This window comes from Sabethes cyaneus, chromosome 2 (genome assembly GCF_943734655.1).
Source record: "Sabethes cyaneus chromosome 2, idSabCyanKW18_F2, whole genome shotgun sequence".
Lineage (NCBI taxonomy): Eukaryota > Metazoa > Arthropoda > Insecta > Diptera > Culicidae > Sabethes > Sabethes cyaneus.
In genome coordinates, this window is record NC_071354.1 from 64,373,836 (window position 1) to 64,401,332 (window position 27,497).

The 27,497-nt window shown below is 39.6% G+C and overlaps 1 protein-coding gene across 7 annotated transcripts in view; it reads right to left on the reverse strand.

The window, feature by feature from the left end:
• Window positions 1-5,558: 5,558 nt before the first annotated feature.
• The window catches only part of LOC128738174 (pantothenate kinase 3), a 50,454-nt gene continuing 28,515 nt past the window's right edge, over window positions 5,559-27,497 (reverse strand). For 6 of the 7 annotated variants that reach the window (XM_053833099.1, XM_053833097.1, XM_053833098.1 and 3 more), the window contains 5 exons: window positions 18,424-19,066; window positions 12,371-12,842; window positions 12,005-12,307; window positions 11,793-11,928; window positions 5,559-6,909 (listed from right to left, as the gene is read on the reverse strand). In XM_053833099.1, coding sequence (XP_053689074.1) covers window positions 6,709-6,909; window positions 11,793-11,928; window positions 12,005-12,307; window positions 12,371-12,842; window positions 18,424-18,817 — 1,506 coding nt within the window. In that variant the 5' untranslated portion in view covers window positions 18,818-19,066 and the 3' untranslated portion in view covers window positions 5,559-6,708. The remainder of the gene's footprint in view (window positions 6,910-11,792; window positions 11,929-12,004; window positions 12,308-12,370; window positions 12,843-18,423; window positions 19,067-27,497) is intronic. The other variant, XM_053833100.1, reaches the window with a different exon arrangement.

Genomic DNA, 27,497 nt, shown 5'->3' on the forward strand with positions numbered 1-27,497 from the left:
TCTTAAAGGGGAGACGGGTCATAATTCCCCTTCTAAAGAGGGGAGGGGTCTCAATTCACCATAGAAAAAAAAACTTGCCTCCAAAACCACTCACATGTCAAATTTGGTTCCATTTGATTGATTAATTCTCGAGTTATGAGGAAATTTGTATTTCATTTGTATAGGAGCCCCCCTCCTAAAGTGGGGAGGGGTCCTAATTCACCATAGAAAATATTCTTGCGTACAAAAACACCCACATGCTAAATTTCTTTCCATTTGCTTGATTAGTTCTAGAGTTATGAGGAAATTTGTATTTCGTTTGCATGGGAGCCCCCCGCCTCCTAAAAAGGTAAGGGGTCCTAATTCATCATAGAAAAAAATGATTGCTTCCAACAACACCCACATGCCAAATATGGTTCCATTTGCTTGATTAGTTCTCGAATTATGAGGAAATTTGTATTTCGTTTGTATAGGAGCCCCCCTTCTTAAAGTGGGGAGGGGTCCTAATTCACCATAGAAAATATTCTTGCCTTTGAAAACTTTCACATGCCAAATTTTGTTCCATTGGCTTGATTAGTTCTCGAGTTATGAGGAAATTTGTTTTTCATTTGTACAGGAGCTCCCCCTCTTAAAGTAGGGAGGGGTCCTAATTCACCATAGAAAATATTCTTGCCCTCGAAAACCTTCACATGCCAAATTTGGTTCCATTTGCTTGATTAGTTCTCGAGTTATTAGAAAATTTGTATTTCATTTGTATGAAAGTCCCCCTCTTAAAGGGGAGAGGAGTCATAATTCCCCTTCTAAAGAGGGGAGGGGTCACAATTTACCATAGAATAAATTCTTGTCACCGAAAACACCCACATGCCAAATTTTGTTCCATTTGCTTGATTAGTTCTCGAGTCATGCAGAATTTGTTTCATTTGTATGGGAACCTTCCCTCTTAGTGGAGGGAGGGGTCTCTAACCATCTTAAGAACCTTCCCTGGCCCTAAAAACCTCTACATGCAAATTTTCAGACCGATTGGTTTAGTAATTTTCAATTCTATAAGGAACATCCCGACAGACAGACAGAAATCCATTTTTATATATAAGATTTCCCAGATTCAGGAGGAGGAGAAACTACCGGAGAAACGAATGGAGGGTCGCATCTATAGAACGTTGTAGAAAATTGCCTAGTTGACCGATTCATTTCAAACTTTCAGACAATAAAATATAACCCATTAGCAATTAGCACGAGGGGTTCTTGTGTGACCCCGTTGGCTTCGTATCACTCCAGCACATCCGTTGAATAGTAGCATGAAACTAGATCCAGCCAGAAGATCGTAGGACTTTCGTGTTGCTTCAAGAGAGGAAGCAGACGCTTGTGTAGACACTCCTTGAGGTAGATCTGCCCGGTGACATTCCTGATAGTCACGAACGGTGCATTCCGTTTGCCACATGAGCAGATCGCTTGCCAAATCGTGTATTTCTTGGCAATTTCTTTGAAAGATTCTGCTTCCTTACTTCTTACGGAATATCAACCTCGTACTGGGCGGTGAAGACCAGTAGCCCCGGAAGCTGCCGGAAATCTGCCTTGGCGTAAGTCTCATCATCCATGATGAGACAATGCAACTTCGTCAGCATCTGGGTGTACAGTTTCCGGGCCCGTGACTTTCCCATCGTATTTTGCCGTTCGTCACGATTTGGAGCTTTCTGCACTTTGACAAGACTTGGACAGACTCATCTTTTTGGCCTCATCCCTAACCGAAGCATTGGGATTCCGTTTAAACGCTTTCACGACACGCTTGTGATCCTGATCACTAATAGAACATCCATTCTGACCGCATTTCTTCTTCGGTTCGATGCCCAGAGTTTCGTAGTAACATTTAATCACACCGTTCACAGCACGATTCCGAGTTGTTTTCCGATGCTCCGATGCGAGGGTTGAGGATTTTCCAGGTGCTTGCGCAAAATCAATTCGCGTTGCTGCTGCATTGCGCGCGCAGTTGCTTATCGGGTTACACCATTTTTTCCAATTTTCTAAAAACTGACAGCGATAAAAATGCAATGTAAACAATACACTCTAAACTACTTCTACCCAAATTTTTAAGAAAAATTACAGGGAAATTTTTTCAGCGTTTTTTCTGTGATGCAATTTCATGTAGGACACTCTTTGACTATAGAATTGGTGCGATACCCTACTAACACAGTTGTTTCAAAGTAGTTGTAGCTACCGATATTTGACTAATTCTAGTTATGAATAAGTTTATGCAACTAAAAGAGCTAAAATTGTGTTTCGTGGGTAGTGTCAGGTGGGTTTTATGGAGGCGATATTATTGATCAGATATTCACATTCCACCGGTGTCATATAAAAAAGCAATACCTAGGTGCTACATTCCGCTGTCGAAACTTAACCTTCTGTTTTTGTTCTACAGACTTTGCATCCAGCTATTAGAGTACAGCACAATTGCAGTGCTAATGCTACGATCCTATTGACTCTAACAGCCTCTCCCAGCCGAGATTCAAACATATGACGACTGGCTTATTAGACCGGCATTGTAGCTCGAAGCCAACTGGGTGGCTTCATCGGTTCCTACATGTTATGTATAGCGATTCAAGGAGTGATCCGGCGAGCGAGAATAAAAACGAGAGGAACGACTTCCAACAAAAGTACCCAACTCCTTGGCTTCACAAATGAGCTTGACACCATTACTAGAAACTTTGGGACGATGAAGGCAATCTAAACCAGACTAAAAAGGAGGCTCAGAGCAAACCAATGGTAGGAATAGGTTCCAGAGAAAACAACATTCTCCTCCCACCGGCGGCGGCTATTGACGGCAATGATGAGTTGTGATTCCTGGTTACCACTAACAAAACGATTATGGAGTAGAGATTTAACGACCCGTTCAAGCTGAAAATCAAGCCTACTTTTCCTTCTAGGAGATATTTTACTTAAGGTGTTCCTCGAGTGCCGCGGGATCAAGTCAGAGCCTTCGTAGTCATCGCCGTTGGTGGTCCTCCATCTAATTTGGCCCATGGTAGCTGGTCTCCAGCTCCGCGAGTACCCGGTGGTCGCCAAATCTCGCACCATCTGCTCTCGCCACCTCACTCGCTGTGCCCCTCTTTGTCTTGTTCCTTCAGGATTCAGTTGGAAAATCATTTTTGCAGTATAGCTGTCCGGCATTCTAGTGACATATCTGCCCATCATATCCATCCGGCTTTTGCCACTTTCTGTATACTGGAATCGCCATAGAGACGCGCGAGTTCGATGTTCATGTTCGTCTCCATACACCGTTGGGCTCTTGCACCAGCCGTTCGAAAACGGTTGATTGACAACGCTTTACGTCAATTGAACATGTTCCATTAGGATGTTGATGTCTGCTAGACAAGCAAACGTGAGTGCCGTGACCAGGATATCGATCGAGTCACTTTACTTGCGGGACTTCAGCTTCGATGATCGACATACTACACCAACACTGACATTGGGATACTTTCGGTAACCGTACTTAGCTTTTCTACTTACGAGACTTCAAGTTCAATGACCGTGTTGTAACACTGCTGCAAGAAATAGGACGTTCGATCAATTACCAATGGCTATTGTATTAACGGGACTTCAAGTCCATCAATTTCCTATCAAGAATACAATGGGCTCCCTTTCCTGCCCCAGATTCTATCAGTTGCAACTTGCAAGTAAATCCAAATATGTATTTCATGACGAGCTCTAAGTTACTAGGTTCTGAATAAATATTTAATCCCAGAGTAGCTTGTGGAAGAAACTCGTAGTCGTAATAATTGAAGATATTAGTACGAATAGAACAGATTATTCTCTTTCACATATTGCTACCGACTTTTGTCAACCAGGTGGGCAATGCTCTCCGATAGACCAAAAAGACTAATATTATCTTAGGATCGTTCCGGGTTAGAGATAGCAAGACTTGTCTCGTTTGCATACTTTTTATTAGTGGGTAACCTAACTTAACCTCGTGGCTTGTTATTGCTTAGTAAGTACATGCGATTTATATCTTAACCTAGTGCCTCGCACTGATATCGACTGCTTCCGTGTCCTTGTAGCCACATTTCTGCTCGTATGACTCTCGTCGCGTTGCCTGGCTTTCGTTTCGTACAGCTTTGAACAGCTTTCCGGTTCCGATACGTGCCAACTGCGGGCCTTGCTTGGCACCACGTGCCTTCAGCGAGCCTCGGTCGCCTGAAACCAGTCCTCGAACGATCGCTATTTAACGTTGAAACGCGCTTGGAGCATTCTAAGTCCGTTTCGGGGCACATAGTCGAGTATTCGTTCCGATTGATTCCTCGATTTTCCGCCCAAGTGAAGCGGCGAACTCGTCGCAAAAGAATCGCAAAGAAAGCGTCCGAAATTATCGTTTTTGGTATAACCAACGGACAAAACATTCCATTAGCTTTCATATTTTTGCCAGCTCTTCTTTAGCAGGGTAGATGGAGCCAGATGGAGTCTTACCTGACTCAATATACGTTTGGTGCACAGTATGTGGTTCGCATAATGGACACCTACACTTCTATTCTGTATTTCGAACGGATTGGTTTTTCCAGTAGATGGTATTCTTCATTCCGCCAGCAAAATCAAATGGACAAAACAACTCGTTCGAAACAAGTCGGACGAAATAAAGATCCGTTCGAAATATAGAATAGGGGTGTTATTAAAGCACTCTGGCGATACGATTACGCCAGTCAAACGATCGAATCGCAAAGACGGGATATAGTGAGCGTACGCTGCGGATACTGGCCTCGATCGCTTACCGCATAACGTACTTTCTTGATCGATAACGGCATCAACTCTTCTTATCTTCTTATCTCAGCCAATTTCCCACTTGAAAACTGTCCACCGACATCAGATTTAACGTGGTAAAAGTTTTTCTCAATTTTAAAATCCATATTTTATTCACACTTCTGATATTCTTCTGATCTTTTACGCTATTCTATTATTGCAAGACACCGTGCCAACTCAATAGCAAAACACGTGCATTGAACAAATAGTTCACTATAAAACTTATGAAAGATCAAGTTTGGTTAGAAATTGCTTTACTATAAACCACTTATATTTGAATAATGCAAACGAAATGGGAGATCAAAACATTTTGACGCGCGGCCTTTTTTTAAAACGAAGCCCATTTGAACTCCTCGTTTAAGTTTTTTAAAGTTGGTAGTAAACAAAACAATGCAACATCGCAATGTGTTATGAGGTACTATTACGAATTCAGAGTCGTCTAAAATACGAGTAAAGGAGAATTTTGCCTATGTAATGCCAAAAAATCACTAAAATTCACTACAACTCTAGATTATTGGAGATACGAGTGATTCACATCACATTTAATTTCAGGTAGCGCCGTTATAGTTGTTTAGTAAATAAACACGTGTTACTGGAAATATACCATGTATATTCAATGTGGAATAGAAATTATTTTCGTAGTAATCAGTATGTAACAATTAGCATTGAAAGCCACATTCCTAAGGAGAGAATTGTGATATCATATCAGGTGATATTCTGCAAGAAAACTGTAAATCTTTGCAATATTTGAGATTTAATATATTTTTTCCAAAAACTACATTTTAAGTATACAATAAAATGCAAAAGAATTGAATTAGCGATGCTTACTTAATATCTTTTGGAGGACTCTTATTAAAAAAATATGTGAAACAGGTTTGTACTTATATATCTTTTTTATGAACCTGAAGGTTAAACTTATCAAACCCTTCATAGAATTCAGGTAGACAAAAGTACGGTGAAAAAATCGAAACGAAAAAATAAATGAACGTGATTTGGGTTAAATTGGAGCAAGCGTTTACAGCACGCTCTAAAAAGTGTTCGACATACTCATTAGCTCGCCCGGCACAGTGTATAATTAAGATGATATATTTGATAAAGCTCCTTTCTTTTCTCAATCGCCTAGTGTACAATTCAAACTACTTTGGAATTAATTGTTCCCAATCAATGATTGTAGTATAACAACCTAGACCTTACACATAACATTTCGATTCCTGCACCTAAAAACAACATTGTTTTCCATGTTTCATACAGACAACCTATATTGTGCAATAAATAACGATTACTTCTTAATTTTCTAGTAAAAGGGAATCAATACGTACTAAACAAAATATTACGACTTTCCACCTCTTATATGTTTATTTTCTAACCTTAGCATACTGCATTTAACACTAGAAGGAATATAACCTGTCTATTCGAACCGCTTCGTAGATTTCTTAATGTTCTCGCAAATTATACTCTAAAACTGATTGTTTGAGCTTTGTTAAAACATACTAAAGTTTCCCTCGAACTCTGCCGTCCATATTAACTAACATCATTTTAAAAAAATTATTACATTTGCGGAACTAAGCATGAACAAATAGAATCACGGCATAACCTGACAAAAATATGTTAGACATTTTAGAACATCTCCGTCAGAAGTAATTTTTCCTCGTACGCCAACAAAACAGTAACAATCTCCCATCCTTTCAATGTCTTCTCATCGCCTAAAAAAACCTTACATCCTAGAACCCCTAATATGTTGCTATTGTATAAATTTTTATAATTGTCGGTTGCTGCTGCCGTTTGCTGTTGCGTTTGCGCTGCCGTTTGTTTGCTTGATTCAGCATTGATTTGTATTGCGGCGCGCGCTCTGTGCCAGAAGAGTGAAATATTTATCGCGGAAAAGTAGTTGGTGCAACTTACCCCTAACTATCTAAATCGATGTAATGTTTCATCATGTTCTACTATCTAAGCCAGCAGTTCGCTCTCGTTGTTGACGTGCGAGCTCAGTTCACCGTTGAACTGCAACAGACAACCGATAGCACCGAAATAGCCCTCGTGCTCGAGGAACAAAGCCTTCAGTGTACCCTTGGACCAGTAGTCCATCGCGTACGCGAGCAGTTTCATCGAGATCGGGTTGACGCGCAGGAAGTTGCCGACGAATACCACCTGAAAGTTGGAGAGTTGGAAAGTCGATTAAATTGAATTACAGTTGAAAATAATAAATACGGTGCACACCTAGAAATTTACACTTGCGTGGATTTCATTGGAAAGACTTATCAGAAAAAGATTGAAGTCTGAACAAATCTTCGCTATTCTACTACCGAAGAGATTGTTAACGAGACAAAATCACTATTTTTTATGTCAGATTTCGATTTTAAAGACTTTTCTGATTATTTTTATACTAGTTTGGAGACGATCCGACCGCGGGAAGTGAGCGAAAAATAATAATATACCTAAGTATTTAAGTGCATTGCAGAACAAATTCGACGCGATAAAACGTCGCTCTTATAAAATCATGGTTTTCAAGCTTTACGTAACCTTTTCTCAAAAATTAAAAATCGGCGATTCACTGGGGCTCTAGAGAAAAGTTTGAATACGGTTATAATTGGCTCCTATTCCTCCAATCGATCTTTTTTAATATCTGACCATCAATTCTATAATCGAATACGATCGACGATTTAATACGGTGAAATGTCATTATCACACATTTAAAAGTGCTGATAGTCAAGTAGCTTGATTTCACCAATTCACAAATGTATCCAAAAGTGTCTGAAGACGACGACACTCCTCGATGCAACGAATCGTCAAGTAAATTTTAAGATTATCAGCATATACCAATCTGCAACCAGTTCCTAGAGCAGATGCAGCGTTGTTGAAGAATATAATAAGCAAAAGTGGACCCAAGTTACTGCCTTGAGGAACACCAGATTTATTTGTGAACGGCGACGATAATTTAGACTCAAGTTTCACTTGCAGAACTCTATCGCACAAATACGAGCGTAGCAATTCGACAAACTGTTGCGAAGCAGTCAGACGTAAGACTTTGTCAAGTAGTATTCGATGATTGATGCGGTCGAAGGCCGCGGGTAAATCAGTATAGGTCACATCCACTTGTGCCTTACGTTTTATTTTGGTAATACAATTACATTGTATTAAATTTCCGTAGTCGAACGTAAAACTCATTTTTTGGGAATTGAAGAAGCGTTTGGTGCGAAGTGATAAGTTGGATGAACAGGAAAATTTTCAAATATAGACCAAAAATATATTCGGGTGGTGCAATGGCAGATGGGATTTCAACCCACAATCTTTCGGTTGGTGCCTGAAGAATTTTTGCGTTAAGCTACCGTCAGTGGTCGCTTATATTAGATAGTCCAATATCCAATTTTATTCTCCAAATGCTGTCATTACATATGTACCATAGGCTTCCTTATCGACGGTAATTATTTTCAAACAACCGCCTTTTGTTTCTATTTACCGTAGAGCAGATAGACAGTTATCGTACTCAAGTTAGAGTGCGACAGAACGGCTGTCTTTGCCGATCGTCTGCAGCAAGCTTTATGGTTGTACCACCACGGAAGGTAAGATTGTGGGTTGAAATCACACCTTTCATTGGACCACCCGAATATATTTTTGGTCTATATTTTGGTCTATATATCGAAATTTTCCAGTTCATCCAACTTATCATTCTTCGCACCATATGCTTCTTCACTTCCCGAAAAATGAGACGTAACCTGCATTGTTATTTAAATCAGTTTTCTGAACAAATATGGCCACAGTTTATTTCGCTAGACTGAATCGTACGCCGCCTGTAGAATATACCGGCGAACTTTTCGAAAACAGACACTGAGGAAACCTGCAAGTCGTAGGCGAAATACGTATCTGTCAAGAATAAATATACATAGTAGAATTAAATTGGAGTTTTCTTTTTATTTAATTCCAGTTTCCAGATATTAGACTACACAATACAGCGCAGCAGGAGCGAAGATGGTGTAGCGGGATTGTCATTTACTCCCACCAAAATCTTTTGTGCCGTATTAGCGACGATATCTTTCTGCTGTAGCCCGCCCAGTTAGCTCCGGGATACGATGCTGGTCTAACAAGCCAGTCGTCGTATGTTCGAGTCTCGACTGGGCGGTGCCGTTCTAGTCAATAGGATCTTTGCACTAGCCCCGTAATTTTCCTGTACTCTAATAACCGGCTGCGAAGTCTGTCGATGAAGAAGGGTCAAGATCTTAAGGACGTTTATACCCATGGCTTGGCTTTCTATCTTTCCACCGTTCTTTAAATGAACTTACGCCAATTAGCATACACCGGTTCTCATATGATAGCAAAGTACCAGAATTCCTCCACGGTAGCATATGGCATATTCTTCCTTTCTGTATCTTTCGATGTGAGAAGACGAATTGTCAAATTGGGAATCTCAGACTGCGCAGCTAGTTTCTAGAATCGAGCGTACCAAGGAACAGTCCAAAGAGCGCAATGTTCCGGTCTCTTGAAACTCTTTACCAATCTTCAATATCATTCTCAGTTGTCGATTAGTTTTGTTGAAGATCATGTCATAATGTTGTCCAAACATTAGTTGCGTATCTAATACAACTCCGAGATCAGTATCTATGCAGTATTTGAACATCAATGCAGTAATTATAAAAGTGTCGTATGAATCCTTGAAGCCTCATACAATCATCAGTGTAACGAATAACTACGTTGATGTTTGCATAGAGTAATCTTGTGCCAGATGATAATAGTCGGAATACGGAATTCTACAAATAGAATAGGTCCTTGAGTGCTACCTTGAGGTACTCCAGAGTGGTTTAGAAACCAATATGGCCTTCAAGTCAGTGAAAATTGTATCTACCTAATCACGCTGGTCCATTGTAGGTCTGCCATAGAAAAGTACTCCATTAAATTAGTCCAAACTTATCTTCCAGGAAAAAACATTCATGCTGTGGGGTAGAAATATAATTCTTGACGAGAAACCAGAGATGGATGCAAACAATTGCGTATAAGATTTTCGAGCAAGCGCACAGAGGAGTAATTCTCAGGTAGTGTTCGACATTCCACTAGTCACCTTTTTTGAACACAGGGAACAAGAAGGACGACCTCCAATTCCGAAGAAATCAATGATAATGCATGGACAAATTAAACAATGAAGCTATTGGTGATTTCAAAGTTGCACATTTCTTTAACAGTTTGATAGGTACATAAGTAGCACTGCTTTATTCTACCAACAGCTTTAGCAACTTCAGCTTCAGTAACCTTAAATGTTCGAGTTGCAATCGCATTACAAGGAACAAAACGTAGAGCTGCTGCAATACTTTCAGATGAACCACGGCCGTCGTCGGTCATAAAAAGATTGAAAACATCTGAGAAATTTTCAACAGCATGTTAATCGCCGCAGGAAATACCCAGCGCAATGTTGAATAGCAGACAAGAAAGACCATTGTCGAAGTCCCTTGCGAGATTCGAATACGCCCGACAGTCCACCCGTAATTCTAAAGTTGCGATCAACTGGACAATTTTTTGGCAATAAGTGGAATGCAACATGCGGAATGCGAGATGTTCCTAGTTGTTGCTAAACGTTGCTTCTGTCGCCACCTGAATACTTGTGATACGTTGCTATAGTTGCATTGAAAAATCGGGCAACAGTTTGGGAAAAGTTGCATGCTAAACGCACCTTAACACAGCACTAAATCTCATCAATCGTTGATCCAAGGTGATAATAAGTTTAGCCACCTTCTCTGAAGACCCGTTTTCGTGCAAAATTTTCCACACCTCTAGTCGGCTTACACTATCATAAGCGGCTTTAAAACCAATTAAAATAAATTCACGTCACTTCTGAAAGATCTGTCCTGACGCTGGCCTGATAACTTTTAACGTATCTGTCGGCTACTGGCGAGTTGATGGAAGATGACTTGGGAAAGCCCTTTGTATGTGGTATTCAGGATAGTGATCGATCAATCCAGCTTATCATCATTTTTCTAAATAGAGCAAATGGCGCGCAATTCCAGCATTCTTCGTAGTGCTGCTTCCACGTTTCGGTCACGGAAAGTCAAAGTCTGTAAAAATACCTCCTTCCTTATCTCTGAACATTTCGGCCCACGGCCCTTGCGAAGTACGTTGAGTTTTTGGTGGAACTGCCGCCTATCACGAGAAAGGTACAGCTGCTCGAGTTCTTAGCACTTTTTCTCCTTCTTGTGGCGCTCCTTATCCTGAAAGAGTCGAGTTTGCTGCCTATCCGCTTCTATTTACATCACTATATTGAACTGTCTTTTCTGGATTTGGGTCATCACTGAATCACTGCAATTTCCATTTATCGTCGCTAAAATGCTCAACTAAGGTAGCCAGCTTGTGCTACCGAATTTCCAATCGTTAACTTTAATCGTTTCAGTGTTCCTTGCATTTCCCGATTGATATATACTCATACAAATTCAAACTGATTTTATTTCGCATCAGTTGAGGCAAAGCTTATAAAATTTATTATTCGACAGACTTTATAGTCAGCTATTAGAGCGCAAGGCAACTGCGGGGTTAGTGCTACGATCCAATTGGCTTCCTTCCCCGGGCGAAATTTGAACATACGATGGCTGATTTTTTGATAGGCAATATAACGTTAATCAATAGCAGTATATGTTTCGGAACAACCCCGGCTTTAACCTTTTTAATCAGCTTTAAACGTGTTTCGAACTCGTCATAAGCGGCACGACTTTCATAGATATTTAGTCTTATACTTTTTTTAAGTCGGACCAAAGTATCTACTGTGCTCGTTTAGCTTAGAAAACATGTATAACTACTACACAACTTGGCCAAATAGCAGGACAAATTTCGCAGATGTGAAACAAATTCGCAGTGTGGCTGACAAAGCAGGTCCGATTTGCTGAAATACGTAATAATTCTTTCCGTACATAATTCTACGTTTAATCTGCGATATTTTGAACACTTTTGTTGTTCATCCGAACAGACAAACTCTTTCCCAGCGAGCCACGCCACGATAATAGAGTTGCTTTTTTAAGCGTTTTTCATCTATTATGTTAATATTCCACAAAACTTACCCGATCGATCTTCTCGTTGCTAGCACACATCCGTGCAATCGAACCAATATTGTTGGTAATGGTTACGAGTGTAGCATTAGCCAGATCCTCCCCTGAAACGCTTGCCCTCCGTTCGGCAAGATTCATTTGGCCAAAACTAAAAGAGAAGCAAATAAAACATTACCACACACGTGTACACTCACTATATGCAACAATTGCGATCTTCCACCTACCTGGAAGCCACCAGATCCCCGGGGAGCCCGAAACGCTCGTAGTCACCCCCGTAGATATCCTTGACCAACTTATCGACTCGTGTGTGGTCTCCTTTGGTAGCAAGCTGAATAGCCTCCTCGAATGTATTGCACCCAGTCAGTAAGCAACATAGGCCCAGGAATGTTCCTCCACCTAAACTGGTGCCGGAAATGCGCTTATAGTTGTCCGGCCCTCGTACCGCTAGCACCGAAACGCCCGAGCCGACGTTCACCAGAATGAACGGATAGGGTTGACTAAAATCAAACTTTTTCTTTGAACTTATACTGCAACAAAAGAAACGGTTGATTAAATTGACGTGAAAAACAATTGACATTTAGATAGCTTACCTAATATCACTAGCATTTGCCCAATAGTAACACTCGCACGGGTTATGCATCTCAGCGAACAGGATCCCTTTAATGAGGGCATCAAGTTCGTCGAATTTAGCCAACTTCATGTTAACCTCACGTTTGAAGTTATCCTCGAACTTGAACGCACCACCTCCGGTGGCACAAACCGTCGTCACCAGTTGGGCCATACCTTTCCGTTTGGCCAGTGCCAAGAATGCATCCATTTCGGCGGTCGGGAATCGGATAAAATGCAACGATCCACGCCGACCCCGTATTTCCACGTCATCCATCTGCAGATGCGTGTCCCGGTGGCCGGTTTCACCGTAGGCCGAATGTTTCGTCAGATACCGTCGAATGTTGCGCAACACTTTGGCTTCCTGGTCCAGCTCGCCCGGGGTGATGTCTTTTGGCTCAAAGTAAACCAGCTTCGTCAGGGTGCCGCCGATATCCATACCGAACCATGGCATGGCTGTAAATTGAAACAAACAGAAAAACCTACACGTCAATGTGATGATGATGGAATCGAGTTAAAGAATTAGGTATTCATTTTAAAATATTATTAAAATATAATATGTGATATTTTACCATTCAAGAGAATGGATGTTAGGTCTTGCATCATCTTGTGCGCAATTATAGTTTACGATCTCGCACGATACGACAGTGTGCGAGCAATCAAACAAACCGGACAAAGTCAAGGACTAAAGTACACAGCTTGCAGCGCAGGCAATCTCAATAGGAAAATATGGGCGTTCCTTTGACTTCCATTGCAGCAAATCTCTCGATGAATTTAAGCCTCGTGTCGTGTATGAGCTAGGTCACGTGCCGGATCGGCGATTAGAGAAATGCCGATGATCTGTTTAATTAACTTTTAGTTTAAGTTTAGTTTTGCCGAACAGGCACGTTCTTTAATAATAGAAAACAATATTATTGCGGCTTATCTGCAAAGGAAACCGGTTCCGTGGCAAAACTCAACGCTCGACCATCATGGGCGGGCGTATTTACTAATCAAGCCTGCGAAATTGAGCCCAGTACTCACACGCTGTCCGGTCGGCGCACTATACGCTCTCCCAAGGTTCGGTGGGTTCAAGGCAAGAGGGTAGTTTCCCGTGCATTGTTCGTGTAATGAAACCAGCTGCACTTGAACACAACACTTGAAATCGAGCCTGATTGTTTGTGTTTACTTGTGCGAAACGTTTAGTAGAATAGATATTAAACAAACAACGCGGCAGTTGTTTATTAAACAGCGGCACTGAAGCCGGAAACAAACATTAAAATATCAAATTATTTGATTCTTACAAAATCTAATATCGAAACAATTTAAGAAATTTTTTATTTTTCGCGTTACAATCTCGAAACCGAAGGAAAAAACAGCCAGAATATAATGAAGAATGTTTCAAAGGGTCAAGAAAAATAGGGAATAAAGTCATAAAAGAATTACTGGCATTCAGAACAAATAAAGTTGAGTCATAAGTTAATTTTGCTCAACAAATTTTCGAGTTTCTGGGATAGATAAATTGATAACATTAAAATCTAGTGCACGAAGATAATATTTTTCCAGTCATTGAATCAAACTGAGGAACTACCAATAGCAATTAGATTGTACGACGAAAAGCAAACATATCGATATTTAAAAGCTTCCCGTTCCTGTTGACAGAAAATGTTCTGCTACCTTAAAATAAAGTTAGCAGCACAATGTCCGGAAATAGTACTAGATAGAGCTATCTAGTCTTTTATGCATCGTATTTGAAAACTACTTTAATCATTTTTGTTTCATTTTGTAGCATATAGGTATGTATCTTTCCGTATCACTTTTGTTTTATTCTTCTGTCATTTGAGTATAATTTTTTTTTTATTTTTATATTGTTGTCATTTTTATATTATTTTTACATCGCTTTTTTATATGTTTTGTGTCATTTTTACATCAATATTTATTTTTATTTTTGTGTTTTTTCCGTATGATTTTTATGTCGTCTTTCAGTCATTATTTGAGTCACTTTTGTCGTCTTGGTGTCAGTTTGAATTTGATATCATTTATGTATCTGTTTTTGCTTGATCGTTTTTTTAAACCTATGTAGCGTCATTCAAAATAGGAAACTTGTAATTTGTAACTTTTTTAAGCTAAAAGTCGGTCAAACTAATTTTTGTACCATTTTTGTGTCGCATTATGTGATTTATGGTACTTTTATATAATTTTCATGTCCTTTTTACCTTATTTGTGTCATTTTTGTATCATACATGGATTTTTTGTCTCGTTTTCGATTTACGCTTGATACAATACAATCATTTGCGAAAACTATTTTCATCATTTTTTTGCAATTGTAATTTCATTTTTGTATTCTATTTAAATCTTATTTTTCTAATTTCTGAATCATCGTTTATTCCATTTTTCTGCTATTTTTGGGTCATTCATCAGTTATTTATCGATCATTGCTATGTTTATATCACCGCTTGATTTTTGTAATTTTTATTTTATTTTTATATTAATTTGCCATTTTTATAGACCAGCATCGTGTTTTTATCTTAACCTTAATAATGTGGTCAGGCATTTGAATAATTTTTATATGGTAGTTTTAACAATCAATGGAGGGAACGATAGAATAAAGTAATGGAGCAAAGGTGTTTATAGTATCCAAACAGAGTGGGACAAAACGTGAAGGGGAAAGAGCCGTTCCTTTTTATCCAAGCCGGGGGAATCGCTGGATGGATTCTAGCTTAGATCGATCAGCGGATCGACCCACTGATCAATAAATAAAGAAAAATAATATGGCTCTGTGAAACGAATATAATGAGCCGTGTCGAATGAATGTTTTGGAGAAAAAAAACATGACGATATAAGGTTCCCCGGGGGCCAGTGAGACCCATATCGAAATTTGCTTAAAAAGCATAACAAAAAATTATGTACCTTAATCTACAGCAACGTTAAAGCATAGAAAAAAGCAACCAAAGATAATGTTTTCCTTATAGTTCATTCAAAAATGCCGTAACAAAATCAGATTAGTATCAATGCGCAACGGGCGACATTATTATTAATATGACACACAAAAACTAGACTCCCGGCTCCCGATCTCGAAGCTCAGCTGAAGAATGATAAAACCGCCGGATAAGGTCGACTTCCGGTAGAACTCTACAAAAATGGCTAGGAACCGCTAGCAACGGCCCAAGTAGCACACTTTAGGTTCATTTAGTTGAAGCAACCGGATTACGACTGAAATTAGTCATAATTCGGTTACCGCAACTACTTTGTAACAATCGGAGCACTTCATTGAATAATTTCAAGGATTTGGGAGGGGGAGAAACTACCGGAGGAGTGGATGGAAAGTGTAGTCTGTCCTATCTACAAAATTACCGCGGCATCGCGTTGGTCAACGTCGCCTACAAGGTGCTCTCCCAGATTTTTTTGCGTCGTTTATCCCCACTAGCAAGAGAATTTGTATCAAATGGGCTTTATGGGAGCTCGTGCTACGACGGATCAAATTTTTACTCTCCGACAAATCCTCCAGAAATGTTGAGAGTACAACGTGCGCGCATCATATTTTCGTGGATTTCAGAGCAACATACGATACAGCTGAACGCGAACAGCTATGGCAGATAGTGCACGAATACAGTTTTCCGGACACACTGACGCGGCTGATCAAAGCTACTCTGGAGTGAGTGATGTGCTACGTACGCGTTTCGGGGACACTCTCGAGTGCTTTCGAATCACGCAGAGGGTTGCGGCAAAGGGATGGACTCTTCTGTATGTTGTTCAATATCGCTATTGAAGGAGTGGTCCGGCGAACGGGCATCGAAACGAGAGGATCGTTCTTCAGCAAGAGTAGTCAACTTCTAGTCTTCACAGACGGCCTCGACATCATTACTAGAAACGGCGCAGGCAATGTACGCCAGACTAAAAACGGAAGCTACGAGGATAGGGTTACAAATCAATGCGTCTAAAACCAAATATATGGTAGGAAGAGGCCCCAGAGAAAGCAACGTTTACCCCCACGGACAGTGACTATTGACGGCGATGAACTGGAAGTGGTTGATGAGTTCGTATATTTGGGATCTCTGGTCACCGCCGATAACAATACGAGTAAGAAGATCCAACGACGCATTCAAGCTAGAAATCGAGCCTACTTTTCCCTCTACAAGACGCTTCGATCAAGGAGCATACGCTGCCGCACACAGCTAACGATGTACGAAACGCTAATCAGACCGGTAGTCCTCTACGGACTTGAGACAGTAACTTTGCTTACGAAAGACATACGTGCACTTGCCGTATTTGAACGAAAGGTGTTACGGACTATTTTTGCCGGAATACAAACGAAAAGCAAAGAGTGATGGAGGCGTATGAATTACGAGCTACAGGAACTGCTTGGAGAGTTTTCCATCGTACACCTGGCGAAAGTTGGGATACTACGATGGGCCGGCAACATCGCAGGGATGCCGGACGACTGTGCAGTGAAATCCGTTCTCTTCAAAAACCCCATCGGCACCAGGAATAGAGGGGCCCAACGGGCTAGATGGCTCGACCAGGTTGAATCCGTTAATGCCGTTTGTCAGTTGCGTTTTTGTAGAAGGTATTTTAAACAACAGCTATCATGAATTTATTTTTCTTACATTATTTTCCCCTACTTAGTTAATTATATCAAATGTCTAATATGAAAAATGAACAAACAAAAGGTCCATTTTTTATTGTCCCCAAAGTTTACACCATTTAAACCCAATTAAGATCAGTTTGAGCAAGTCAATTTATATTCGTTCCATGAACGAATTTTAATTTTCAATTAAATGTTTAAGTAGGGGAACTGTGGGTAAGACGGACAGGTGGTTGATTCTACCAGTTAAGCATTAAAATTCGTAAATGTTTTGATGGGAATCCAAACAGCTTGCTATCTCATGATGTCTGAACGTTTCAATCATCATTTAAAACTTTCCAATTTTGATAAAGTACAAAAAAACTAAAAATTGGAAATGATTCTGCGTTTGGATGTAACTTTTTTCCGTCCGAATTAAGCTTTTTGAGTGGTTTAATTCCAAAATGTTGCCCATAGCATGAAGTATTTCGATTTAATACCTTTTCAAGTAACGTCTGCATTGAAATAATACGTAATTTCATTTGCGTATGAAAAATTGTGAACGCTTTAAAAAAATGTATAATGGTGGGGTGAAATGGACAACTGCTAGTGTGGGTAAGATGGCCAGTGAACATATTTTATTAAAATTGTTGATTTTGCTTCTTAGTGATATCTCAAGCATATAAATGAAAATTTAACCGGAAAACTTCAAACAAATCAGCAGCGGCCAGGCATGAAACAGTTTTTGGAATGCTTGTTCATATTGCCGCTGCCAAACAACTTTCTATTGGCTGCCTCTAGTGGGAGGGGGCGGACTGCCCCCTTCATTTTTTGCACGCTACACCACCATATTTTACGTATTCAATTTGTTAAGGGTCAAAAATAATAATATGCGCTCAGTTGGGGCGATTCACAATACCTGTCCATCTTACCCCCACACATTGTCCGTTTCACCCGCAGCACTAAAAAAGTTCACTTTTTCGGACCATTTTTAAAACTCAAAATACACATTGAAAAACATTTTTTGTTAAATATTTCACTAGCTCCTTTTGAAAACAATATGTTGAACTGAAGTAAACTGTATTTAGGTTTTATAAATCATAAGTTCTCTGTATTATATTAGCTGTTCTTCTTAACCTGTTCGTCTTACCCACAGTTCCCCTACCACATAACGAAAACTGCAGGAAACTGGAGAGATTATTATAACTCTAGAATTGTCTAAACAGTGACAGAAGTTTTAGACTAATTTAAACAAAAGGTGAATGTGATGTTTAGCTTATTCAACTTTACAAAAATCTAGACAGGTACAGATATACAGATTGACTACTAGACTAGATTGCGGCAAACGGATGACTTCTCGTAAGCTAGTTAGCTAGAAGGATTACCTATTACATTCATTAAACATCGAAAAGCATACATTAGCTGCATGAAGCAAATTGTTTTTTTACAGGCATTGTTAGTGCAAAAATAATAGTCTAAAAAGCAATATCTTACATATCGGTCCATCTTCCATCGCGTCGTCATGGGTGCGTCCATTGATAGCCCCGGCGGACAGTCGGTCAGTCTCATCTACATCGTAGTCGGAATCCTCGGAGGACGAAGAGGAGTCCTGCCGTTTCTGTTGCGCTTTCTCTTGCTTTTCCTTTCGATCGTCCTGTTCATCTTCGTTCGGCTTGTGTTCGACCTTACTAGCTTGCTGTTGCGGTACTGCCCGTCTCCTTCGGCGGCGACGGCGCGGAAAACGCGCCGCACCGCCACCACTGGCACTGCCCGACTGACCCGCGTTGGACGAGATGGACAAGGTCGACGAGGACGTCGACGGCGAGCTGGAGGCTGTCATGCCGAACTCCTTGTGCGTTTTCGATTTTGGGCTAGCCTGGGGAGACATTTTGCGCTGTAGCTTTCGTCGATTGTAACGGAATGCGGCGTAGGTCCACCGTGTACTGACGGTGGTGGCGATGACGGGGTTAATTACGGTGGGATACTCATTGCAGACATCTGCCAGCGAGCCGTCGTCCGCAGGGGCATCCGAGGGTGGCGTGGACGGCGGTGTCGGCGGCAAACATGGCAGCGTTGCCGGCGGACAAATGACGCGACGCGCACGGAAGCGCTTCTCGATGACAGCGAATAACGCCACCTTGGAAGAGAAACGAAACGAGCAAGGAAAATACGGGGATGATCGGTTACTTTGGTTGTGCACACTAGTTTTATAGACAAACAATCGTGTTTAGTAGCGCAGGAATGTATTAAAGCAGATGGTTAGGTTAATAAAGACATAAATTACCAAACACAGTTTATAAATCTAAATAATCTAGTACAATGCAATTAATACTGCTTAATTTGATGATAAATTGATACTAATGCCAACTCACAGCGATATTTTCTGTACATTTTTTCAAAAGCACGACAGATGATGGCGTCATTGTATACTACGACCAATGCAAATGTGTAATTAGCTACGATAAGATGCGATACAATTTCCACGTTCCGCTGAATTTGACATAAGTATTCGACGTTTTGCAAACCATTAGTAAGCGGAAAAAATAAGGTTAGCAGCGATAACGATTAAGTTAAACAAGAAACAAGGTGTTGTGGCAGGTTATTAATAAATAAAATACATTGTCTCAGATGGGATGATTTATTATCGCTCCCAAAGTAAGTTTCAAATTTACCAAAGGCATTGACGTTTTTAAAGTTCAAATAATAACTTCAGCCGACCGTAGGACGACAAAAAATGCAAATATGAGCAAAATTTGATGAACAATTAGCGACAGATTCTATCAATATTTTATGTTTGAATAATAGGTTATCAGTTGTTGTTGTTATGTATCGAGGCTATCTATTTTTACTTGTTTATTGTAGACCGTAGATAAAATCGAATCTTGCCGGATAAATGTCATAAAGAATCACAAATAAGTATTGATAAACACGAAGGACGATGACCATCATTACCATTCGCCTGGAATAGTGAGGGATTTGATTTCAATTGAATTTGTGAAAAACGGAATGCTTAATGCCGACTCTTCTACGATCAGACTTCATTATTCTGGTGAATGCTTTACTATTCGCACAACATTTGCGTTGTTCGTTCGAGATTTATTGGCATTTATCGAGATTTAGATGACCATTTTGCGAAGACTTGTAGGCCATATAATCCATCTTCAGAAAAAAATTCATCACTTTTCGAGATGGCCTTTTTTGGGAAATCGATTTTTCATTTTTAAAATGCTTTTTTTAGTATTTTCAGTATATTTTCTAAAAGCCACTCATAGATCATTTTTTTGTCATAGGTCCTATAGTTTTCGAATTACATTTTTTAATAAAATATAAAGAGAAAAAAAATTACGCCATTTCCAAAAATTAGTCTAGACCAATTTTGAAAAAATAAGCATGCAAAGCTGCTTATTTACATGAACTCTTTACACACACACACAAAGTTTCATTGAATTCTGAGGTCCATGCCAACTTCTGGTCGAGTTGGGGTGAATTGGTCTCTCTGAAGTTCTAAGCGCAAAAGTCTTCTACAAACGGTTAGAGGACTAAGTATCTTAGGCTGGGGCACACGCCCAACCTTCTCTTGAAAATTCAATATAAAACAAAATATTTTCTGTAGCCTAGAAATTCGCTCTTTACCAAATATAAGGAAAAAACAGACAAACTGAAAACATTAGACAAACAGGATAGAAAAAGAGGAAAAAACAGAAGAACAAGAATAAACTAGCATGCAAAAAAGAAAAGCGAAAGAAAAATCTTGACAAAATGGAAGGGGTTTCTCTTCGGAACGCAAAAAGAGAGAAAAAAAGAAGAGATAAAAATATATGACATTGGACCGAAAAAGAGAAAGAACGGAAGAGAAAATAATAAAATAAGAGAAGAGAAGGAAAAACGATAAGAAAAAATTAGAAAAAAAAAAAAATTACGGAGCAAAAAAGAAGAAAAAATGGGAAAGAAAAGAAGGTAAATAAAAGCAGAAAATACGGGAGATGCAGAAAATTGAGATTGCAGAGCGTTGAGAAACGAGAACAGAAAAGAGAAAAATGGAAAGAAGAAAATGCAAACAGAAGGCGAACGGAAAAGAAGAAAAACGGTGCTGAAAATGAGGATAAACAGAAGGCAAAAGACGAAAAACGGAACAGAAAAGCCAAAACAAGAGGAAAATCAGAACTAATAAGGGCAAAAAATGGGACAGGAAAAGAAGAGAAATAGGACACAGAGCGGAAGAAGGGAAAAACGAGAGAGAAAACGGGCAAACGATAAAAAAGAGGAAAAACCGGACAAGAACCAGAACACAAGAAAAACCGCAAAATAAAAAACGAGAGAAACCAAAGGGAAAAGAAAAGTAGCGAAAGAAAGAAGAAACCCGATCCTCTATCGAAGAAAACGAGTAAAGTGGACAAAATAAGAATGGGAAATGGGAATGGCATGGGAAAACGGGACAAAAAGAAAAAAAAACAATTTATTAAAAATGCATCCTAGCGACAAACAGTCTTAAAAGAAAATGCTAATATAAATGCAAAGTTGATGAGAATTGATTTGCAGGTGCTTTCTTCAAACAAATCATTATATTTCGCAACCAGTGAGAGATAGATGGTGACAATATTCAGTAAAGTTGCTTATTTTAGTGTGTTCAGCAACTTTTCTGAAGACACAATTTTTTTTGAAAAAGACTGACTTTGAAAAAGAGGGGCGTTCCACTGAGGAATATATATTGTAAATAAACCTTTGTTTCCATTATAGTGATTTTCAATGAACAAACCGATGTATAATAAGCTATGTGACAGAAGGGAGATCTAACTGGGAAGGAACTGACATGTAGGGGGATGAGGAACGTGAGTATGTATGTTCCGCCATAGCTCCGGAGCTTCTGCACTGTTCTTCACGTTCTTCATCAAACGACGTTTGTCAAACACATGTATTTTGGCATAAAAGAAACAGCAACGAGGGGTTGACAAAAGAGGGAGACGGTCTCTTGCAAGAAAAGAGAAAGGCACTAATGGGTAAAGGGGTGTGTTTCTCTTGCATTTGGAACGATAGCAGTTGTACAAATTGTTTTGTTTCTGCAAGGGGGAATAGGGTAGTCATTAAAAAGGGGGAGGTTCAAAACCGCAAAAAAGGCTTTGTGTCGATTTATAGGGATTACCGAGAAGAAGACAGATTAACAAATGGTTAGGAGACAACGTGAGAGGAACTGACAAAGAGAGAAGACATATTCAAATGAAACAAAAAGGTTTTGTTTCTTGCATTATTAGAGTTTTCGTTACAAAAACAGATGTACAAGTGACTGGGTGATAAAGAGGCCCCGAGTGAGATCGGGCAATCATACAATATATGCATAAAAGGGAGCGTGAGTATGTTTGTATTTTGGGGGCTCTGTAGCCGCAAGGTTACCGAGTCTGCTTTGACAAGCGAATGTACCTATGAACCACAGAGGCGCCGGACAAAAGGTGCACAACCACCCTTATTAACGTAGCGACATGGGTTGGGCTATTTTTAGACACAAATTGTGCCTCTTCTTCTACCTACTGTAGAGACCACCGAGCGAGAAGTTTAATCTAACTTTGTGTTTACTGGCGGGACGACGACACTATGCAGGCCCTTGCGACTTACAAGGTACTGTATCTGTATGTGAACGTTGTTCGTCTGTCAGCGTGCTAGCCGCGGTTCTCAGGGCGGGGTTTCGGGGGAAGGCCCCGTTCCTGTGAAAATTGACCAAACCTCGCGATTTTAGTCATGACCTTGACATGCGGTCAGGCATATATTAATTTTTTTTTTGAAACGATTATTTAATTCCATTTGGCCGGCCGCCAGCACAGCTGGGGCTATATGGGATTTTTGAAACGATGGTTCTACAATTGATAAAGGGACGGTAAGGGAAAGTAATGAAGAAGGATTTTATAGGTAGCTACGCTTAACAATTTGTCGTTGTGACTCCTACCTTGTTAAGCGTAAACTGTTAACGTTGTTAACTGTTTTTACCAGATAACATTGAACGGAATGGCAATGGGTCAAATTATCTTCAAAGGCTGTAAAGAACTAAATGAAATACAGAGCATCGTTTACCCGACAGCCTACCACAGCAATCAAAATCTGTTAGTTTTTGCCTCAATCAAGGTTGTGTACGTTTTTCCGGAAAAAAATACTTGCAGCGAAAATGACCAGCAATATATCGTGTGACGATGATATAAAAATATGTAAATTTTTAAGTGTTAAAACGTTAATTTTAAGGTGGAAAAAGATAGAATTTTATTTCAATTATAACTTACTTTCCACAATAGCAATTAGTTTTTCGATACTGCTAGTGGACCAATCCACTAGCACCCTTTTCCGTTTTGATGATGTATGTTCTGACTGGGACTGGGATGACTACAAGTCCCCGTCAGACATGTTCATTTCGGTCTCAATCGTAACCGACGATTCACGTTGACCGCCCATTTCACTTACTGATAAGCCGTACCAATATCAAAGGAATACAATACCAATATCTAGTGATGTCCAATAATCGCTCGATTAATCGAGTAATCGATTATAACATGAAATAATCAAATAATTTGCAATCAAATACTGCCGGCACGAGTAATTCATTAATCGAATAGTTCAAAGGGGATAAAAAATGCGAATCCCCATTAATCGTTCATAATCGTACGATTAATCGAATAATTTAACGAAATATTCGAATATTTATAGTCGAATACTACTAGCACGAACGATGAACTAATCGATCAGTGCATACGACGCTAACCGATTAATCGGTAATCGAATAATTGAAAATTTCGGACATCACTAATATCAATACCAATGTCAGCCGTGTCGCTTTTGTCCAATACAAATATCAGCCGAATTGACCATTTTACGAACTAACAACATTGCTGATATTAATTTTGCTATTGCTTTCCCCTGGGGCATCTGCAGTGCGGATTGACCAAACTCGTGATTTAGTATTTGACCTTGAAATGCGGTCAGGCATTAATATTAATATTTTGACGTAGGACTACGTCTTACAGCAAGTTTTGAGATAAGGTGTCATTCCAAAAAATCGAAAAATGCGAGCGTCACGTAAAATGATAGGTTTTGAGCGCTAATAGCTCAGCGGTTTTCCGATCGATTTTCAATATTCTTACACCAATCGATCGGAAAATCTTCTAAAAATTGACGTAAATGAAGAAAAGTATGGATTCTTGATCTTAACTATTGAAAAATTGAAAATAATGAACCTATGTTGTAGCAGAATTCTCGCTTCGTGATTGGTTGGAAGATTCTTTACGATGATCTAAACCTATACCAATTTGATATCTGTGCTTGGGAAGTAAGCCAAAACAAGTGACAAAGTTTCCTCATTTCAACAAGATTTCTTAACACCACGGTTCAACCTAGACCATTTTGATGTCCTTGCTTGGGAAGTACGCCAAAGAGAGTAACTAACAAAGCCTCCTCGTGCCAACAGATTTCTTACGAACGCGATTAAACCTAGTCCAATTTGATGTCTGTGTTAGGGAAGTGTGCCAGAAAAAATGACAGAAGTACGTTGTCCCAACAGATCGCAAATTCTTTACTGCGAGACGATTAAACCTCGGCAAACTTGATATCTTGTTGGAAAAATGTGCTACAGCTGTAGTGTTCGGTTATAATACGATTCTGTATGAATACGCATGCTTGCCGTTTCATTAGAAGGGTAGTGAAAAGATGTGCTGTTGATAAAATAGGATTGAATTGGTAAAATCCCTTCAAAGTGGGAAACCATAGATAATAAAAACAATCTTTAATTTCAGTAAGGTCAAGCAATAGTTTGTGTTCTTGATTTTGTTAAATTGTTTTCAAATGCACAATCTTTTGAGAATCAAACGTATGCAATGTTACTACTTTGATAAATGTTACATACAACGCATGTAGCATGTATATATGTTGCATATAGCATGTATACATGAAGAATCGAATGATTACAAGCATGAATACATGCCACTATCACTACAAAGAGACTTACGTAGTCCTGCGTCACCTATATATGCGGTCATGTCTTGTACACAACCTCTGATTTTTGAAACGATGGTTTTTACAATTGATGGAGGGACTGTAGGGGAAGGTAATGAAAATATTTTGGGAAAGGAGGGGAAAGAGTGCAAAGGAAGGGGGAGGGGGGGATAATAGGTAGCTACGCTTAACAAGTTGTCGTTGTGACTCTTATCTTTTGTCCAATGCTGGAAGGTGCATGAGACGAACCAAACTATAATCAGAGATTATAACCGGATTTGAACCCATACAAGTTGACCCTATCATATCCTCCGCAATATTTAATTTTTCTAGTGTATTTTTTTCTGTAATATACATAGTACTTAAAGTACAAGTACTTAAATTATCAGACACATTGGTAGAACCAGAACTCACAGCAACTGACATAATTTATGCGTGTGAAAAAATCTGTGATTCTGGCATCTATGCCCACAACACCTGCCAGGGCGTGTGGCTCGCTGGTACCCGTGTACCTTTGAACCATACAGGCGCTGGACAAAAGAAGTCAGCACAACCCCCCATATTAACGTAGCGACATGGGTTGGGCTATTTTTAAACACAAATTGTGCCTCTTCCTCCACTTACTGTAGAAACCGCCGACCGAGAAGTTTAAATCTAACTTGTTTTTACTTTCAGGACGACGACACTATGCAGGCCCTTGCGACTTGCAAGGTACTGCGTGTGAGGTTGTTCGTCCGAAAGCGCGTTAGTCCGCGTTTCTCAGCGCCGGTCTTCGGAGAAAGGCTCCGTTCCTATGAAACTGACCAAACTCGTGTTTTAGTCTTTGACCTTGAAATGCGGTCAGGCATTAATATTAAAATTTTTTTTTGAAACGATGGTTTTTACGATTGATGGAGGGACTGTAGGGGAAGGTAAAGAAAATTTTTTGGGAATTGAGGGGAAAGACCTTTTCGCGTGCGCAATGGTGGCTAGTGGGTACAACTTTTGGAGAACGTTAGCATGCCTATGGCAACTTTATTCACGTCAAGTTGATATTTCCAGCCTTAGTTGTTGTTGTAGAACTTTCAAGCATACGTGAGCGGAGTTCCCAAAAGCAAATAAACATTGTCGAAAACTGTACCCATTAGCCGCCATTATGCGCGCGAAAAGGTGGATATGCATACAATTATTGTTATATTTTTATTGTTATATTTTCCAGTAAATTATCCATGTTAACAGAAACAGAATGTAATTAGCCTTTCGATCCTGAAATGAACGTTTACATGCTGACTATTTATTTACTAGATTTACTAGAATAATGTTTGACATATGTAGTATTATATACGTAGTAGTGCCTAATTTTAGAGGGTATTTAAGGTGAAATTAGTCATCATCGATTCTGCCAATTTCAAAAGCAGTTTTTTTGTTTGAAACAAAATTGCTGTTCATGAAAATATATTCGCTATGTTCAGATTGGCAAGAAGAAGACAGTATTTACATTTTTACAACCAGACCCCAGCTATTGGGTCCAAAAACTGCTTCCGAAATTGGGCTCTCCGACGAAAAGTTAATGACTGCTAATTTCCCGTTAAACAAATCATGTTCGAAAAACAGGTCTATAAAGTGATTTCCTCATTATTCATGAATTTTTTAAACTTTCACTATTGATTCAATAAGGTCCTGATTTATTCCAGTGTCGTTTCCTTTGCAAAACTTCCTTTCTGCACTATTTTTCCTGTACCCAATTCGATTTTGACAGCAATTCAAATAATAAACATTGTGAGCTTTTTTGATAAGTTTGATGCAAACAAACCGGCGAACAGTGCAAAACGTTACGAAAACAAATTTAATTTGATTGGCATATTACACTGTTTTACAAACAGCCAAATTTTATTGGAAAAGCTCGGCGACATTTTGAAAAATAAAATTTGTTCGAATATTTGGTTGGGTCAGTACAGTCAGTTGGGTTTTCAAATTTATTTGATGAAATAGATCAAATATTGGATGATTCAGCAAACAGTGTACTGGTACCTTACCTTAATACAGTCACTGTGAAAACGACGGGTGTCATATGGCTTAGACTGACGAACCCCAGCTAACGATGATGGTGAAGTAATTTTAAACGATCACTTTAATAAACAAACTGACAGGCGGCAATAAATTTTTATCTCTGCGAAAGTATCTTGCAACCGAAGAAGTCAACAAAACGATGCATAAAATTAAGGTAACATTCAAAATGGGCATTATTTCTTAAAGCTTGCGTTCTGTTGTCTGTTGCTCAAGCTTAGTTCGACATCCGGGATGACAAAACGCGAATGGTTTGCAAGTTTCTTAAGCACCGTTCCATAATTGGAGATCGCTTTGAAAAGGTGTTCAGCAGCATGTTTGACACATCGAAAACACCGAACAACTCCACCAGATATAAAAAACCAGCTACGCAATGCTTTGTGACGATTTTTCCGGGGCGGCTCACGATTATTCCGTGATGTCACCACCGTCACCATCTCCGACGAAATGGAACTCGTCGCACGCAAGGCGTGGTATACCACAATGATGACGAAAAAGACGGAACCGTCAACAGACAGTATGGCGTGACCCGACGCCAGCATCACGCGATATTTCAA